The sequence below is a fragment of the Danio rerio genome, chromosome 14 (assembly GCF_052040795.2).
Source record: "Danio rerio strain M-AB ecotype USA chromosome 14, GRCz13ab, whole genome shotgun sequence".
NCBI classification, from domain to species: Eukaryota; Metazoa; Chordata; class Actinopteri; order Cypriniformes; family Danionidae; genus Danio; species Danio rerio.
This window is the reverse complement of record NC_141034.1, coordinates 7,075,676-7,093,446: the sequence shown is the minus strand read 5'-3', so window position 1 is coordinate 7,093,446 and position 17,771 is coordinate 7,075,676. Positions and strand designations below refer to the sequence as shown.

Genomic DNA, 17,771 nt, shown 5'->3' with positions numbered 1-17,771 from the left:
TAAACTGAACTCTTGTATTATTGTACCAGATCTTTCATCAATCACTACCGTTTAACTATTTTAAATGGGAACACCCTATAGTGAAGATTCCTTGTAATCTAGGGTTAGCCAGATCAGGAACCAAAGCAAAGTGCAATTGTATAGTTAAGATATTCACATGGCACCTATAAGTCATTATAGATAAGGAAAGCAGTATAAACGAGATCCCTTTAGCAGTGTACTGTATGATAACCAGCACATGCACTTTTGCACTTTGTAATTGTGAAGCACATCTTCTATAGGTACTCACAGCGATGACTTTGGCGGCGAAGCCCACATAGTCCTGCCAGGCCACGCACAGCACATAAGGCAGGTAGAGAGTGAAGTAGATGATGCCCCCGCAGGCCGCTGCCAGGTTGGCACGTGCAAACGCCGTGCTGATCAGGAAACACTGCATGATGGTCACTACAGCAAATGACCCGAGGAAGAGGAAGACGACCCCAGGGTCACTATAGGGCAGGAGATTTCCCATCTGGAGAGGGAAAAGAATTTTGTTATCACTGTAACAGGCATATTCTTAGAGAATGCCACATATTATATACACATACCTAATGAATACATATATCTAGTAAAATATTATGTACTGTCGTCATTGCAAAGATTTCTTTTATCTTTGCCATGATGACAGTACATAACATTTTACTAGATATTTTTCAAGATACTAGTATTCAGCTTAAAGTGCCATTTAACTAGGTTACTTATGGTAATTAGGCAAGTCATTATATAATGCCTAGTTCAGACTGTGTGATTTTAGCCCCGATTTTGGCTCGCCGTCAGGTTTTGAGAAATCGCCGACAAATGCCTGAAATCACAGGCAAATCGCTGCTCGTGCACGTGAGTGACAATCACACAGTATGAACGATCAAAGATGCGATCTGAGAGAATCGCCGATGAGTCGCCGATGCCTGCGAGATATTTGGCATGCTAAATATCTGGAGCTGTCGGCGATTCAAATCACGCCGTGTGAATTGAGTTTTGACTGAAAATAACATCAGCGATCGCCTACAGCCAATGAGAGAGTAGATTTCACTTGTGTGTGTGTGTGTGTGTGTGTGTATACATGCTGCTGGCCAGTGGGAGGCTGGGGGAGAAGTTAAAAGCGCTCATTTTCGATTTATTTGGACCCACGAAATGGAGGAAAAACTAGTGGAGGTTTGACAGGACTCAGGAGCAACCGTGTCTGTTTGACGTTTCATACAGAAAGAAATTAGTTTATTATCAACGTTGAGGAGAAATTACTAATTCCCTTTAAACCCAGGTGAGCTAACATGTACATGTTCTACCCCATTAAAGGCTTCTTTCTCATTATGTAGTTAAAAACAAAAGATATACATCATACTACATGTTTTTGGCTGTGAAACGTAGTTTGGACGAAGTTGTCGGCGATTCTTCCTATAGTAAAGTCATGCAATGTGAAAGTCCCTGTCGCCGATCTATCTCGAGTGTAAACAAAGCAGCGACGAAACGCTAGCCCAGATAGTCATGCAGTGTGAAAACATCTGTGACACGACTAGTTTGAAAATCATGCAGTCTTTTCACTTCATCTGTACTTAATGATAATTTATTATAATAATTGTTATGAGAAAATAATTTTTAAATATTGCATTTATTATTGCAAAGTACTAGAAACATTACATTTAAATAAGAAATATTAAAATAATGAATAAAAATAACTACTACTACTAATAACTGTGTCACTTAAGTATTTTTTAGATACTATTATAGTATTGTTAGTTTTGGTTTTCATTTTGTTATTTATTTAAAGTTCAGCATAGGTTATTAATTATGTAGTATTCATTTATTTCATTATCTTTTTATTTTCGGATAACGTTTTAGTTGAGTTTCTGTCATTTTTATCTGCTTTTGTTTTATCTCTATATATTCATTCATTTGTTCATTTTACTTCAGCTAAGTCTCTTTATTCATCAGGGGTCGCCACAGCGGAATGAACTGCCAACTTATCCAGCATATGTTTTACACAGTGGATGCCCTTCCAGCTGAAATCCAGATTGGGGAAGCATCCATACACAATCATTAACACATTCACTACGGACAATTTAGTTTACTCAAGTCACCTGTACAGCATTTCTTTGGATAGTGGGGGAAACAGGTGCACCCAGAGGAAACCCATGCCAACACGGTGAGAACATGCAAACTCCACACAGAAATGCCAACTGGCTCAGCCGGGACTCAAACCAGCAACCTTCTTGCTATTAGGTGACAGTGCTAACCACTAAGCCACCGTGCCATCCCATATTATTTATGTACTAGTATACATTATGTAATATAATTTTTGTAGACATTTTACATTGTAGTTTCATTTTAATGAAAAAAACGTTTTAAGGTAAACAAAATGAAACTGGGAAATATTCTCCTAATAACTCGCTAAAGGATTATTTATTTAAAGCAAAAGTGTGTGTCTCAGAAAATAAACTGCTTATGTTTTCTTAGTACCTTGAGCAGAAGAACCAGCAAGCCTGCGCTAATGAGAAGAGGGATGAGGCTACTAATAAACCAGCTGAACCACAGGATCCCGTTGTCCAATCCCATAATCCTCATGGTCTCCTTAAGCCGGGCCTCTTTCTCATAGACGACGCCTTTGATGATGATGGCCACCGAGTACATCCAGGCCAGAGTCATGAACAGTGGCATTGAGCGGCTCATAATGCGCAGAAAACTGCAGGAGAAGAGGAACATTTGATATTAATACTTCCTTCTGCTATTGATTGGCTGGCGTAAAGCATCTAATTACCATCTCTATCATTTAGTATAATTTAATTAATCTATATTTATGTGAATTGCAGTGGAATGCTTACATATCATCTACATAACATGGATAAGGCATCTGTTGGATGTAAACACCAGTTTTTTCTTTGGATCCAGTAACTGCTCTGATGATGCTGTGCTCCACCACATCCTGAAGATAGGAAAATCCTCCCCAAATATACCGCAAATCCTCAAAAGGATCAGCCCTGGGACCTGGATCCCAATACCTGGAAAGGTAAGAATACAGTAGAATATATCTCCAACACTGCAATTTTTGAGGGAAATAGCCTTTATTTTACAAGTGACCTAAAGGTTAAACAGTTGAGTTTTACTATATTTGAAACCATTTAAGTGATCTTTGGGTCTAACAGGAGCACTTCAAGCTTAGCTTAGCATAAATCATTGAATCAGATTAGACCATTAGCATGTTGCTCCAATTTTTTTGTCAAAGATTACATAATGTTCCTGTTTAAAGCTTGACTCTTCTGTAGTTGCATTGTGTATGAAGACCAACAGAGTTTTTTCCCCCTTTTTTTTTAAGCCAAATAAAGCAGGAACTTTGCTGCTGTAACATGGCTGCAGCAGGCGCAATGATATTATTAGCGGTATTACCTAATTATCTATCTGGGGACAAATTTAGCTCCTGCATAATGTTGTCAAAGTATTGCAGCATAGTTCCTTGTTTATCATTCTGGAATCTGAGCATAGTTCCTAGTCATATTAACCTGAAAGTCATTAACATTTCATTTTCCGTCAGTCTGTATATGAAGTACCTACAGAAGAGTCAAGCTTTTAATAGAATTTTTTTAATAGGAAAGAAGTTTGAGTGAGATGCTAATCCGATTCAATGATCTATACTAAGCTAAGCTAAAAGTGCTCCTGCTGCACCCAGAGATTGGCTGAATGGACTAGTTCCTAGTCATATCGACCTAAAAGACAGCAAATTTTCATTTTCATTTGGTCATAGTAAACGATGCACCTACAGACGAGTCAAACTTTTAATTGATTTTTTTTAATAGGAAAAAAAAAGGAGTGAGATGCTAATGGTCTAATCCGATTCAATGATCTATGCTAAGGTAAGCTAAAAATGCTCCTGCCAAGCCCAGAGATTGGCTGAATGGACTAGTTCCTAGTCATATCGACTCAAAAGACAGCAACTTTTCATTTTCCATCGGTCTTTGTATACGATGTAACTACAGAAGAGTCAAAGTTTTATAGGAAAAGTGAGATGCTAATGGTCTAATTTGATTCAATGATCTATGCCAGGGGTCAGGAACCTTTTTTCAGCTAAGAGTCATTTCGGATTTTTTTGGCAAATGCATTTTTTTAAAGAGCCATTGAGCATTTTGCCATCACTACTCAAACATTGCTTGAATTTAGGTGTGCAAGGTTACCATTGAACCATAGTCGCACACACGCATAGTTCAAAACATCCTTGTATTGTAAACTGAGTTCTTATTAATTTTGCTTTAAAAAATACAATAAAAAGGGAATTGTAATTGTATTTTCAATAGGAATCTATTGCTAGTGACGATTTCTAGTGTAGGTTATAATTTTTTAAACTGTAAAATATTATTGAAGGGAGACAGCTTGAGAGCCACATATTTTTGGTCAAAGAGCCACATGTGGCCAGTGAGCCGTAGGTTCCCTACCACTGATCTATGCTAAGCTAAGCTAAAAATGCTCCTGCTGGACCCAGAGATTGGCTGAATGTACTAGTTCCTAGTCATATCATCCTAAACAACAGCAACTTTTCATACTCCATTAGTCTTTGTATACGATGTAACAGAGAAGTCAAACTTTTAATAGATTTTTTTGATAGGAATGTTTTTTTTTTTTTTTTTAAGAATTGCTAACAGTCTAATCCGATTCAATGATCTATGCTAAGGTAAGCCAAAAAATGCTCCTGCCAGACCCAGAGACTGGCTGAATGGACTAGTCCTTAGTCATATCGACCTAAAAGACAGCAACTTTTCATTTTCCTTTGGTCTTAGTATATGATGTAACAGAGAAGTCAAACTTTTAATAGAATGTTTTTAAATAAAAAATTGTTTTGAGTGAGATGCTAATGGTCTAATCCTATTCAATGATCTTTGCTCAGCTAAGCTAAAAATGCTCCTGCCAGAACCAGAGAATGACTGAATTGACTAGTTCCTAGTCATATCAACCTAAAAGACACCAACCTTTCATTTTCAATCTGTCTTTGTATACGATGTAACTACAGACAAGTCAAACTTTCAATAGAATGTTTTTATAAAAGGAAATTATTTTTGAATGAAATGCTAATGGTCTAATCCGATTCAATGATCTATGCTAAGCTAAGCTAAAAATGCTCCGGCCAGGCCCAGAGATCAGCTGAATGGATTAAAAAATAATAAAACTCAACTTTAACTCTAGAGGACTTGTAAAATGAGCCTATTTCCAAAGTGTTCCATGAGAGAGTTCCTTTAAAATGGAACTTTTTATTATTGTGCAACTGAGTGAAGAAAGCACTGACTTACCCATCTTTAATCTTGTTTGTGCGTTCCACATTATCAATGTCCATGCGGATCTTGTAGTTGACGTTGGGTGGAAGTTCAGAGCTGTTAGATGGTATATCTAAGAATACAATCCCAGCCCAGAACTTTCTGTTATCCAGGAGGCTCATGGACTCGTTCACCAGTTTCTCCTCTGTGCTCACGGGTTCAAGCTTATCCAGGTTTACACACTAAAAAACAAAAGTCAGCATTTGTGACTTAATCTGTGACCAAATTAGACCTTAAATGTACTATAATGTGCGATTTAATCAATAACCGGCTTAAAATAATCTATTTGACCTGTTATAATCTTTGGTTTGGTCTTGCACTATTGAAAAAGGGAACTTTTGACCAATTTAAAAGTGATTGCGTGTTGTTTGTCTTCTCCGATCATGTTATATATATGGAGATGGATTCAAAATGATCTCTATTGATTATATAAATTTCTGTTTTTCACTTCCTTTTTATCTTTCACATCTCCTTTTCTCATACAGACACATTATATTGGTCAATTAGACCCTCCAAAAACTTCAGAAAAATGTGAAATCCAGCTGGTTGTAACATGCATGGGCTATGTGATGTATGATGGCTTGTTGCTGTGTTTAATCCGAAAGTATGTATGTGGGAGACAGATGGATTATGAGATATAAAGAAAGCACGTGGGAGGAGAAGAGAACAGAAATGATGGTATGAAAGAGAGCTGTTCAGACCTCCATGAAACGGGATATGCTCATAATGGCCTGGTCGGTCTCATTGAAGACATCCCGCCATGTGAACGCTGTTCCTTGGGGACGCGTGTCTTCAGAGTGCTTGGACAAGAAGCTTATCACATCCTCTACGCTCCACTGAGTCCCAGCCAACTGGGCACTAAAAAAATTAGCCGTGAGGTTGTTGAGTAGAAGTGTCTGCGTTTGGAGAGAGAGAAATAAAAATGAATTATCAGTAATACTGAGCAGTTCCCATCCTGCAATGCAGCCACCAACCACATGGGGGAGATAATAAAAGGAAGACAAGACAAACCCGCATTAGATCCATTTCATTGCTGTTCTCCATGAAGTTCCAAACCTTCGGTCTGGCTTCTTCCCACATTCCTCCTAAATCTCGCAGAATTCCGAGCTCTTGAAATGTCTTGTTGACCTGAGAATCAATGAGAAAGTTAATCAAACTGCTTTGTCAAATCGCAGCATTTGTGTTTTTCAGTGTGGTTACCTCATGAATGATCTTCTGTGTTGCAGGGCTATGTGGAGTGTAGAGAATCTTCCCCATAAGAAGAGGTTTCAGTGCTCTCCAGATCATTCGAGAGATGGGACTGGCTTCCATGTTCCTCATCATGCTGTTACAGTATGGAGCTAGAAACAAGGATATAAAACTACAGGTAAATGTGTGAAAATTCTGTCATCATTCAGGCCCTGATCACACCAAAATCATTTTTTTTTGTTGAGAGGTGGCTTTTTCAAAAGGTTTCTAGTGGCAGCATGCTTTTTTGCGCTGTTTATGTGCCCTGAGTGCATTTTATGGAGTACTTGCAGTTGAAAACAACACCTGCAGGTGAAAAAAGTAATCACTCTGTGCGGAATAAGTGCCCAATGTCATACGCTCCAGCACAAAGTCCATAAATACAGTAGTTGCCTAGCGACATAAAAAGCACAGCAAGCTGCTCTTATCCAAAGCCAACAAATTGGCGCAAAAGTGTGGCGCACCTAACGTTTTCAGACGTTATTGGGTTTTTCCTCTTCTGTTGAACACAGAAGAAGATATTTAAAAAATAAATGCTAGTACCTGGCACTTGTTGAGTTCCAAATCTTTTTCCTACTATGGAAGTTGATAGGTGCCTTCAACTAGCATTCTTCAAAATATCTTCTTTTATGTTAAACGGAATAAAGAATCTCATGAATGTTTAAAACCACATGAGGGAGAATAAGTGACTACGTTTACGTGGACATCAGGAATCAAATTATTTGCCTAAATCTAATTAAGACAATAATAAGATGAAGGCGTTTACATGAGTTGCTTTATGAATGTTGCTTTCATGATCCCATTTTACATGTTATTAGCACATAATTAACGTCATCGCGTCACCACGTTATCCACATTTCCTCTGGAGTTTCATTAATTTCAGGTGTTTCATTTTTAATTTCTCGAATTTAACTGCAGTTTGCACTTTCACTTTCATTCGGGAACATTTCATGCATGCCCCTATGACAAACGAGATATTGGATGCAACTATGAACTGCAGGAAGAGTGTTGTTTTAATGGAAGTTCATGCTGCATGCTGAAAGGAAGAAAAAACCTCCGCATTTCACGATGCAGGTGTCTGTGGTCTCGGTAGGTGGTCTCAGTATGTGTGTGTGTGTGGGTGTGTGGACTATCCTGTCGCAAAAACGCGGCGAAAAAGTCCTACATAACCGTGATAGTTCGGTTAAGGTGTTTACATGTCTGTAATGCACTTCAATAATGCGACTAAAATCGGCATACTCTTAATTCGATTTCTCTTTATTTTGATTATGACCTTAATCTAATTAAATTAATCAGAAATCGCTGTTTACATGGTAGAATATTAATCAGAGTATTGTCTAAATCACAATAAAATCAAATTATTGGTGTCCATGTAAACGTACTGAATGATAAAGTAATCTTAATTCTGGGTGAACTGTCCTTTTAAATGTTTACTCTTTTTAACACCAATTAAGATATTTTAATAATAATAACATAATAACTCATAATAACAAGTCCAAGATTTAAATCACTTGACTAAACATGTAAGCCTTTATTCACAAATAATACTCATCAGTAACATATTAAGGCATGTAGGTAGACTTTGAAAAAACAAAACATTTTGTGCTAATTTAGTTCCCACATAAGGTGTTCCTATAACCAAAATAATTTGTAATTCCTGTGTTATGAAGATGCTGAAATGCTGGTACTTCCACCAATAGTTCTATGAGCCTAAAAGCTTCTGTTTATACTCACCAATCAACATTTTGTCAATACTTTTAAACGAGTTGTTTTTCAGTAGAGAGACAGTAATCTCTCTTTTGTTTAGGAGATGAGAAAAGGATTAGAATGATATTATAAAAATATTAAATAAAATGCTTAAACTTAAAAACAAAACTTTTAAATATTAATAGATAATAATAATAATAATAATAATAATAATAATAATAATAATAATAATAATAATAATAATTTAAATAATAATAAACACTTTTATATGCTTGACATACTGGTTGTGTTGTCGTAGACTGGAACCGGTTGGTCATCGCTGTCGTTGTGGTTGCCAAACAGCGCCTGGAAGTTGCTGTCTTCGTACCAGTTGAGGGATTTGATCTTGAGGCCACCGCCTTCAGGGTGTCCACACACGATACGGGACACAGCCTGGTACATCAGACTTGGGGAGCCAGTGGCATTTTCGGTCAGAAACAGGATCTCGTTTCGCAGGTCACTCCAACTCCTCATACTGGCCAGCTGAAAGAATGGAAGTGGGTACCATTTTAATCAGAGCTAAGAATACTGATATATAGACACACAAGAAGTTAAAAGAGATTTTGATTGGTTAGCTAAACAGAATCTATAGGCTTCAATGGAATACTGTAGTGCACAAGTGATTTAGACCACTATCAGGTAGCTTTTGTGTTCTTTTTGAAGCATGAAGGCTCCAGTTACTATTTGTTATAATTGAAAAGAAGTGAAAGCATGACTTCTTTTGTGTTTCACAGATGAAAGAGCAATATTGGTTTTGAATAACATGCCGAACACATAATTTCAGGAGAACTGCACTGGACTGCGGTGTCCTGGCCAAAGTCCCTCAATCGGCCCTTACGATCATGGCCTCCCAATCATCCCCATCCGCCGAATTGGCTCTAAAACTGTCTCTTATAGCTGGTGTGTGGTGAGCGCACTGGCGCCGTTGTCCTGTGGCAGCCGTCGCATCATCCAAGTGGATGCTGCACACTAGTGGTGGTGTGGAGAGACCCCCCCTCATGATTGTGAAGCGCTTTGGGTGTACGGCCATACACAATAAATGCGCTATATAAATACACAATACATTACATTACATTACATTACAGTTTAATAGTGCATCAAAGAGAAATCTGACAACCGTTACATGGGATAACGTTAGTGTTTCATTATTGGCTCCAGTGCAGGTTGTATTTTCCTAATCCTTGACAGCTACTGTCATTGTCTAAGTCATGTTTGGGCTTTTTAACCAACAATCCAGGGAGCAGGTGCCCTTAGGGCCTGTCAAACATGAGCACAACTCGCTTTAGACAAACAAACCCTCCCATGAAAAGCTACTTCTCCGTTTTCAGTGCACAAAGGATTTTGTCAAACATAACATAGGAGTTTTTCTCTGAATACATTTCTTAGCTGGAACATTTGAGGTTCACTGATGGCAGAAGAACTGTTATCCTGTGCTGGTCATAACATTTCAGATTTAAACAAATCTAAATGTCCGAAGAAAACAATGTATTAAGACCTAAGGAACAAAACGTTAATAGGTTTACATATAATATAACTTTTAAGATCTAAACCTCACACTCTACATAGGAGGCTAATTAACAATTTCCTATACAATATGGTTCTTGGGTTCTTTGTTTATTTATGCTTTTGAGATGAATTTTGGGATCTTGATCTCTGCTCTGCTGATATATCCAGTAATTAACCAAGTGAAGCCTATGAGTGATTAACTAAATAATTAATTCAAGAGATTTGTCCAAAAACGCTGATTCATCCAGTAATAAGTCAAGTGAAGTCTTTATGAGTCAATCATTGGATCATTTGTTCAAGAGACAGATTCATCCAGTACTAAAGCAAGCCTTTATGATTGAGTCACTGAATCAAGCATTGGAGAGTTTTGTCAGAAAAAGCAGATTCATCCTGTAATCGAGTAAGCCTATTAAAGTGTGTCGCTTATTTCTAATTCAAGAAGTTTGTCTGAAATTACTGATTCATTCATTAATAAGCCAAGCAAAGCCTTTAAAAATAGATTTATACAGTGATCAAGCAAATAAAGTATATATAAGTAAGTCACCAAATCAATCTTTTGAGAGATTCAAAAACAATCAGTTATTCAGCAATGAAGCAAGTCAAGGTTATATGACTGAGTCATTGAATCATTCCTTCAAGAGATTGAGTCAAAAATGCTGATTCATCTAGTAAACTCTCAGAAATAAAGATACAAGAGCTGTCACTGGAGTGCTACCTTTTCAAAATGTACATATTTGTACCTGACGGGTCCATAATAGTACCTCAAAGGTACTTTTTAGGTACATGTGGTCACTAATATGCACCATTGAGATACCACTGTGGACTCTTTGAGTACAAATATGTATCTTTTGAAAAGGTACTATCGCAGTGACAGCTCCTGTACCTTTATTTCTGACATTGTATGAAAAACGTTAATCCTTACGAGTGAGTCATTAAATAGTTCATTAAAAATATTCACTAAAAATGCTGGTTCATCCAGTAGGAAACAACTCAATCTTTACAAGTGAGTCATTAAATCCTTTCTTTAAATATTCACTGGAAAATGTTGATTTATCCAGTTCGAAACAAGTTCATCTTTACAAGTGAGTCATTAAATCGTTCATTCAAAATATTCACTCCAAAATGCTGGTTCATCCAGTAGAAAACAAGTTCATCTTTACAAGTGAGTCATTGAATCCTTTCTTCAATATATTAACTCAAAAATGTTGATTCATCCAGTACCAAACAAGCTCATCTTTAAAAGTGAGTCATTAAATCATTCACTCAAAATATTCACTCAAAAATGCTGATTCATCCAGAACGAAACAAGAGACACTTTACGAACGAGTCATTAAATCATTCATTCAAAATATTCACTCAAAACTGCTGATTCATGCAGTACAAAACAAATTAATCTTCAAATGAGTTGTAATCGTTCATTCAAAATATCCACTCATAAATGTTGGTTCATCCAGTACGAAACAATTTAATCTTCATGAGTCATTGAATCATTCACTCAAAATATTCACTCAAAAATGCTGATTCATCCAGTACGAAACAAAAGAATCTTTACGAGTGAGTCAATAAATCATTCATTTAAAATATTCACTCAAAAATTTTGCTTCATCCAGTACGAAACAATTTATTTTTCACAAATGAGTCATTACATAATTTATTCAAAATATTCACTCAAAAATGTTGATTCATCCAGTACAAAACTGGTTCATCTTTTTAAATGAGTCATTAAAGTGTTCCTTCAAAATATTTACTCAAAAATGCTGATTCATCCAGCACGAAACAAGTGAATCTTTACAAGTGAGTCATTAAATTGTTTATTTAAAATATTCACTCAAGAATGCTGATTCATTAGTAAAGCAAGTTCATATTTAGTCATTAAATCATTAGTTTAAAATATTTGCTAAAAAATTCTCATTCATCCAGTTTTGAAGCAAGTGAAGTCTTTATGTCACTGAATCATTTATGTAAGAGATTCAGTCTAAAAACACTGACTCATCCAGTAATGAAGCAAGCAGTTAGTCATTTATGTGAACCGGTAAGTAATTTAAGAATCTCAAGTAAAGTGAAGTAGAATCGTGTAGCTCTAGCATAAGTCATATATATATGAAAGTTAAAAGTATGTAAAATGCCCTTTATATGCTAGTTTTAAAGTTATCTTCTAAGCAGAGGATTGTTTGTCCCAGTCCTTCATTCTGATGCAGGTGTGGTGAACGGCATTCAGCTCTGCAGGATGAAGCCGCGTGAGTCTTACGGATCTGACTCAGCAAGCAGAAAAAGTCACGTGCTGCTCATTTTGTGTAAAAGTCCAAAGAGAATGGAGGGCGGAGAAAGCAACAGATGTCCTACGGCAAAACCAAAATAATCTCACAAAGGGGGAGAGATCAAGAAATCAAGACATAAAGCCCCCTCATGTCCCATCTAAAACAAAGCCGCACAGGAAAAAACGTCTGCCAGCAAGTTTAGCAAAGTCAGACTGCATGAAAAATAAATGAAAAAATTTATTTATTTTTAATTATGTAAAAATTTTGTTGTATTGTTTGTTGGCAAATCTGTCTCGTTTTAGAAATAAATAGAAGAGCCAAAAAAAAGTTTTGAAAACTTTGATAACTCCAATTTAATGTTCAATAATTTATAATAATAGTAATTATTATTATTATTATTATTATTATTATAAACCTTATATTTTAGTTTATTACTATTATTATTATTATTATTAAATTTATATTTCTGTTTTTATTATTGTTATTATTATTATTATCATGTTTACATTTATATTTCTGTTTATCCTATTATTATTATTATTATTATTATTGTTATTAAAATGAATGTTTAAATTTATATATTTGGGTTTATTATTATTATTATTATTATTATTATTATTATGCTTACATTTATATATCTGTTTTTTATTATTAATAATTTGGAAACTGATTCACTACCAAGATTTGGGGTAAGGTATTAAAAATGAATAAAATAAAAATTAAAAGATTATTGTTCATTTTATTAAAATGTAATTATAAAATTAATAAATGATTATTAATTAATATTATACATTTTATAAAAAATAATTAAATAATGATAAGATTATTATTATCAATTTGCTATAATTAAATAAATATTTTTTTATTAATTTCATTAAATTATTATGCATTTTATTACAAATTAAATACATAAAATAGCATAAGATTATTATTATCAATTTATTACAATTTAATTGATAAATCAATAAATTATTATTAATTTCATTAAATCATTTTACAGTTAATTAAAAAAATTATTAAATAAAAATGGTAAAATTAGTATTATTATTTTTATTAATATTATGAAATAATTCAACTGATTGTTGTTACATTTAAATCAAGTAAAAGCTCCAGAAATTTAGTAATATAATAAAAGGACCATTAATTTATATTTAGGACCAATAAAGCTTAAAACTGGGGTAAAGATGCTCAAAATATTACATTTTAATTTAATTATTATTATTAAGTTTAGTTTTGCAGGTGAAAATTTTATTGTTTTATTTCAAAGCTAAATATAATAAGGCACTAAATACAAATAATCTTATTTTGCTTTCATTTTTTACAGATGCCGAATCAGCATTCATCCAGTCTCACACCAACACAGTAAAAAGAGACAGGAATCCACCATACGTTTCGAACACGAAGGTGAGCCAGAAATCTAGTTCAATGCTCCATTCAACGAGACTCGTAGCCAAAGGTATTCCCTCTCAGTTGAGCAGAAAACAGAGAGGCTTTTGTGTGGGCAAACAGGTCACGAACACCCATCTCCCTGTGTAAAGCAAACGTCTTTATTGCGCTCTTTACTTGCTCATTGTGTGACTCTCAGTCTGGATGCTTGTTCAGCTGTGCTTGGTTGTATATCTGTCCAGCTGGGAGCTGAAACAACTTTCCCTTCCTCCCGCCGAGCAACTCTACAGCTGGCAAATCAGACACTACCGAACCCATCGACACATGCAGGCCCAATATGACGCCTTCACTGTCCACACCAATCACTCTCTCTCCTCAGATGATTTAGAGCTTTACAGAGTATCATTTACAATTGAAAACTCTTGCATGAAGTTGTTTGATGGTTCACACAGGTGGAAAGGTTTGTTTTATCTTATCTTATAAGCTATGCTATGCTAATGCTAATGTGAATAACATGAGGTTTACCTCCACAGCAAGTGATCCCAGGCTCTCCAGAAGGTTGTCTGTGGCTTTGGTAACTTTACGGACATCAGTGGCATTAGTCCTTATTTCTGACTGTAAAAGAGCAAATAGGAGGAAAAAAAATCATTGATTGAAAAACATTTCATATATTTATTATTTTACATTTGTACATTTACAAGGTATCAACAAACCGAGAAATAAAGTAAAACACACAAAAAACATCATTTATTTTATTAATATTTTTATTAATAGTGCATATATATATATATATATATATATATATATATATATATATATATATATATATATATATATATATATATATATATATATATATATATATATATATGAGCAATCCGCTTGTTGAGTGTGACGTCACGCGAAGCGGCTTCCGGGTCCAATCGCTCTATTGAACTGAATGGGGAGACTCATGAAATGGTAATAATAAACGTTTACAAAGCGATTTAAGGCTTTCGAAAATCACGATCGCAGTATATATATCCATGCCTAATATCCGATGGCCAGAAAGTGATACCTTTTTTATGAACTGTTAAAACTTTGGTATTTGTTATGCAGCAAGCCCAGAGATTGTTGTGTACACCATGATTTTATATAAAATTAACTTTAATGTGTGATAGGAATAAAACGTGATCATAAACGAATGATTTCTCCACTCAAATGAATGGCGGCTTGGACCCGGAAACAGTATACATACGTCACAAACACGTCACCACTTAACAAGCGGATATCACACTCGTAGCAGTGCGATATGGCTGTATATCAGCACTGGTGGGAGGCGTGCATTGGCACGAGGCCGCAGACAGCCATATCGCACTACTACGAGAGTGTGATATTGCGTTTATACAACAGTTTGACGGCATAATTGTGTGTAGAAAAACAAAATCAAACATGGAGAGTCTCAAAAACCCATTTGTATGAGGAACTACTTTCTTCCGCTTTGGATTCAAATCTTAAGCTGACAGTTAAACAGCTGAGCAAGCATCTTTTAAACTTTAGATCTGTAGTGTCTGCTTTTTGCTGGCTGTATGTGGGCAGAGTAATACACAAAGGGTAAAGAGGCTGTATGGGTGCTGATATTACTTAAACATATCACGGCTATCAGCCAATCAGATTCAAGAACCAGACAGAACTGTTATTATTATTAATATTATTATTATTGTTATTATAATTTTTAGCCCCCATGAATTATTAGCGCCCCTGTTTATTTTTTTCCCCAATTTCTGTTCTGTTCTGGAAAGATTGTTTCAGCACATTTCTAAGCATAATAGTTTTAAAAACTTATTTCTAATAACTGATTTATTTTATCTTTGCCATGATGACAGTAAATAATATTTTACTAGATATTTTTCAAGACACTTCTATACAGCTTAAAGTGACATTTAAAGTCTTAACTAGGTTAATTAGGTTAACTAGGCAGGTTAGGGTAATTAGGCAAGTTATTGTATAATGATGGTTTGTTCTGTAGATTATCAAAAAAAAAAAAAATTAGCTTAAAGGGGCTAATAATTGTGTCCCAAAAATGGTTTTCAAAAAATTTATAACTGCTTTTATTTTAGCCGAAATAAAACAAATAAGACTTTCTCCAGAAGAAAAAATATTATCAGACATACTGTGAAAATGTCCTTGCTCTATTAAACATCATTTGGGAAATATTTAAAAAGAGAATATAAAAATCAAAAGGGGGCTAATAATTCTGACTTCAACTGTATAGGCTTAACTAGGTTAATTGGGTTAACTAGGCAGGTTAGGATAATTAGGCAAGTTATTGTTTAATGATAGTTTGTTATGTAGACTATTGAAACAAAAATTAGCTTAAAGGGGCTTATAATTTTGTCCCAAAAATGTTTTTTTTTTTAAAACTGCTTTTATTGTAGCCGAAATAAAACAAGTAAGACTTCTTCAGAAGACAAAATATTATCAGACATACTGTGAAAATGTCCTTGCTCTGTTAAACATCATTTGGAAAATATTTAAAAAAGAAAAAAAAATCAAAGGGGGCTAATAATTCTGACTTCAACTATATATATATATATATATATATATATATATATATATATATATATATATATATATATATATATATATATATATATATATATATATATATATATTGTATAGTACAGTATATTATGTAGAAATGTACAAGTATTTTGCACATTAGTAAGAATAGTTACATTATAAATGTGATGTTACGTGTGTATATAATGTTATCTTAGCATCAACTTTGTGTTTTAAATTATAATAATAGTTTGAATTCATCTTCATGGGTACCTTTTTTCATTTTAAATTTAGTTGGTTTTAGTGATTAAAGTAAAATTACATTTGTAAAATATATGTTTTTAATTAACAACAATTTTTAGTAAAGTAACACAATAATACGTCCATATATAGTTTAAACTGATTTTACATCTGATTTTATGACTCGAACCAGAGACCTTTTTGCTGTAAGGTGACAGTGCTAACCACTGAACCACCGTGCCGCCCCATTTTTATTTACAGCTTATTTAGAAAATCAATAATAAACAACGGTTTTAGTTTTATGGTATCAGTAAACTAAACTAAAGTACCCCTGGGTAAGACTGAACTGAGGTCATTTACAGTATTGTGTATCAGTCAAATCTAGTGGCTCATAAAAGTGCTGACTCGTTGAGCGCGCTTTCGAATTTGCATGTCTGTAAATCATCGAGAAACCATAAACGTTACGCAAGGCCATTCCTTACATTCTACTGTACCTTCGTTCTCTCTATCTATGACCCATGACCCATTTATCCACATCTGTCTGCTATTCTACTTCCAATGCATTTCAACACTGCGCCAAAATCAGCTTTTATTGACCAGCGTGATCGATGAGTCAACCGAATGTTTTGCAGAACAGGAACTGAGGCTGTCGTTTGGTGTTGTAACATCCAGCGGTGTCTTCAGGCTATGTATTAATGTAGGTGTGTAGAGCAACGGGCTAAAACATGCATCCTCCCACACTCCTCATAGCATGACAACTACTCCTTTCTCTTTCTTTCTCTCTCTTTGAGATGCTGTTTGTGTCACGTCAATGTTCAAGTCAGCTGCTTTTGTTTGCCTCGCTGTTGTTATCAGGGGCCGCAGGAGATAAGATGATGCCCTCTGTCACAATCACACACACACTTTTATTTACACCCTGTGCTGACAATAAAGACAGTCCATCTGGAGTCTCCAATGCATTTCTGTAGGTCTTTAGATTGACAGTAAATCACTTGGACAATCTGGACACCCTAAAAAGGCTTGGTGAGATTTTGAAGGGAGATATACTGTTGAAGTCAAAATTGAGGTCACCTTTTTACAAGATGTAATATTAAGTCTCTGATGTCCCTGTGTTTGTGAAGTTTTAGCTCAAAATATCCTTTTATTCTTTGACCCAAATTGTGCCGTTTTAGTGACTGTCGCTTTAAATTCAAATGAGATTGTGCTTATTTTAAATGAGGGCGGAGCTAGAAGTGCCTGTGCATCAGCATAGTGGCATATTAAAAAGATTTAAAAACGCTAATGGCGGACAGCTGCTTCTCATTCAGGGCTGTTTGTGCTAATGAGGGAGAGAGCATAGACTTAGATATTTTTTTTACCATTAGATGTTGTCTGTATTCACACACTGTTGCCACACAACTGTGATTAAACGACTTACAAAAGCCTTTTTTTTTTTTGCAGAATAGCCCCTTTAATATTTTTGCATCTAATAATTTTGATTTCAACTGTACATTTTAAAACATATTTGATATATTCCAGGGTTATTACAATTTGTTAA

General features: G+C 34.9%; 1 protein-coding gene across 3 annotated transcripts in view; it reads right to left on the bottom strand.

Annotated features, from left to right (window-relative positions):
* Nucleotides 1-17,771, bottom strand: part of abca1b (ATP binding cassette subfamily A member 1b) — a 95,174-nt gene that overhangs the window by 36,931 nt on the left and 40,472 nt on the right. For all 3 annotated transcript variants that reach the window (XM_087279954.1, XM_087279955.1, NM_001114586.2), the window contains 9 exons: nucleotides 13,979-14,068; nucleotides 8,546-8,786; nucleotides 6,531-6,670; nucleotides 6,342-6,458; nucleotides 6,032-6,226; nucleotides 5,307-5,512; nucleotides 2,856-3,032; nucleotides 2,494-2,716; nucleotides 290-511 (listed from right to left, as the gene is read on the bottom strand). In XM_087279954.1, coding sequence (XP_087136080.1) covers nucleotides 290-511; nucleotides 2,494-2,716; nucleotides 2,856-3,032; nucleotides 5,307-5,512; nucleotides 6,032-6,226; nucleotides 6,342-6,458; nucleotides 6,531-6,670; nucleotides 8,546-8,786; nucleotides 13,979-14,068 — 1,611 coding nt within the window. The remainder of the gene's footprint in view (nucleotides 1-289; nucleotides 512-2,493; nucleotides 2,717-2,855; nucleotides 3,033-5,306; nucleotides 5,513-6,031; nucleotides 6,227-6,341; nucleotides 6,459-6,530; nucleotides 6,671-8,545; nucleotides 8,787-13,978; nucleotides 14,069-17,771) is intronic.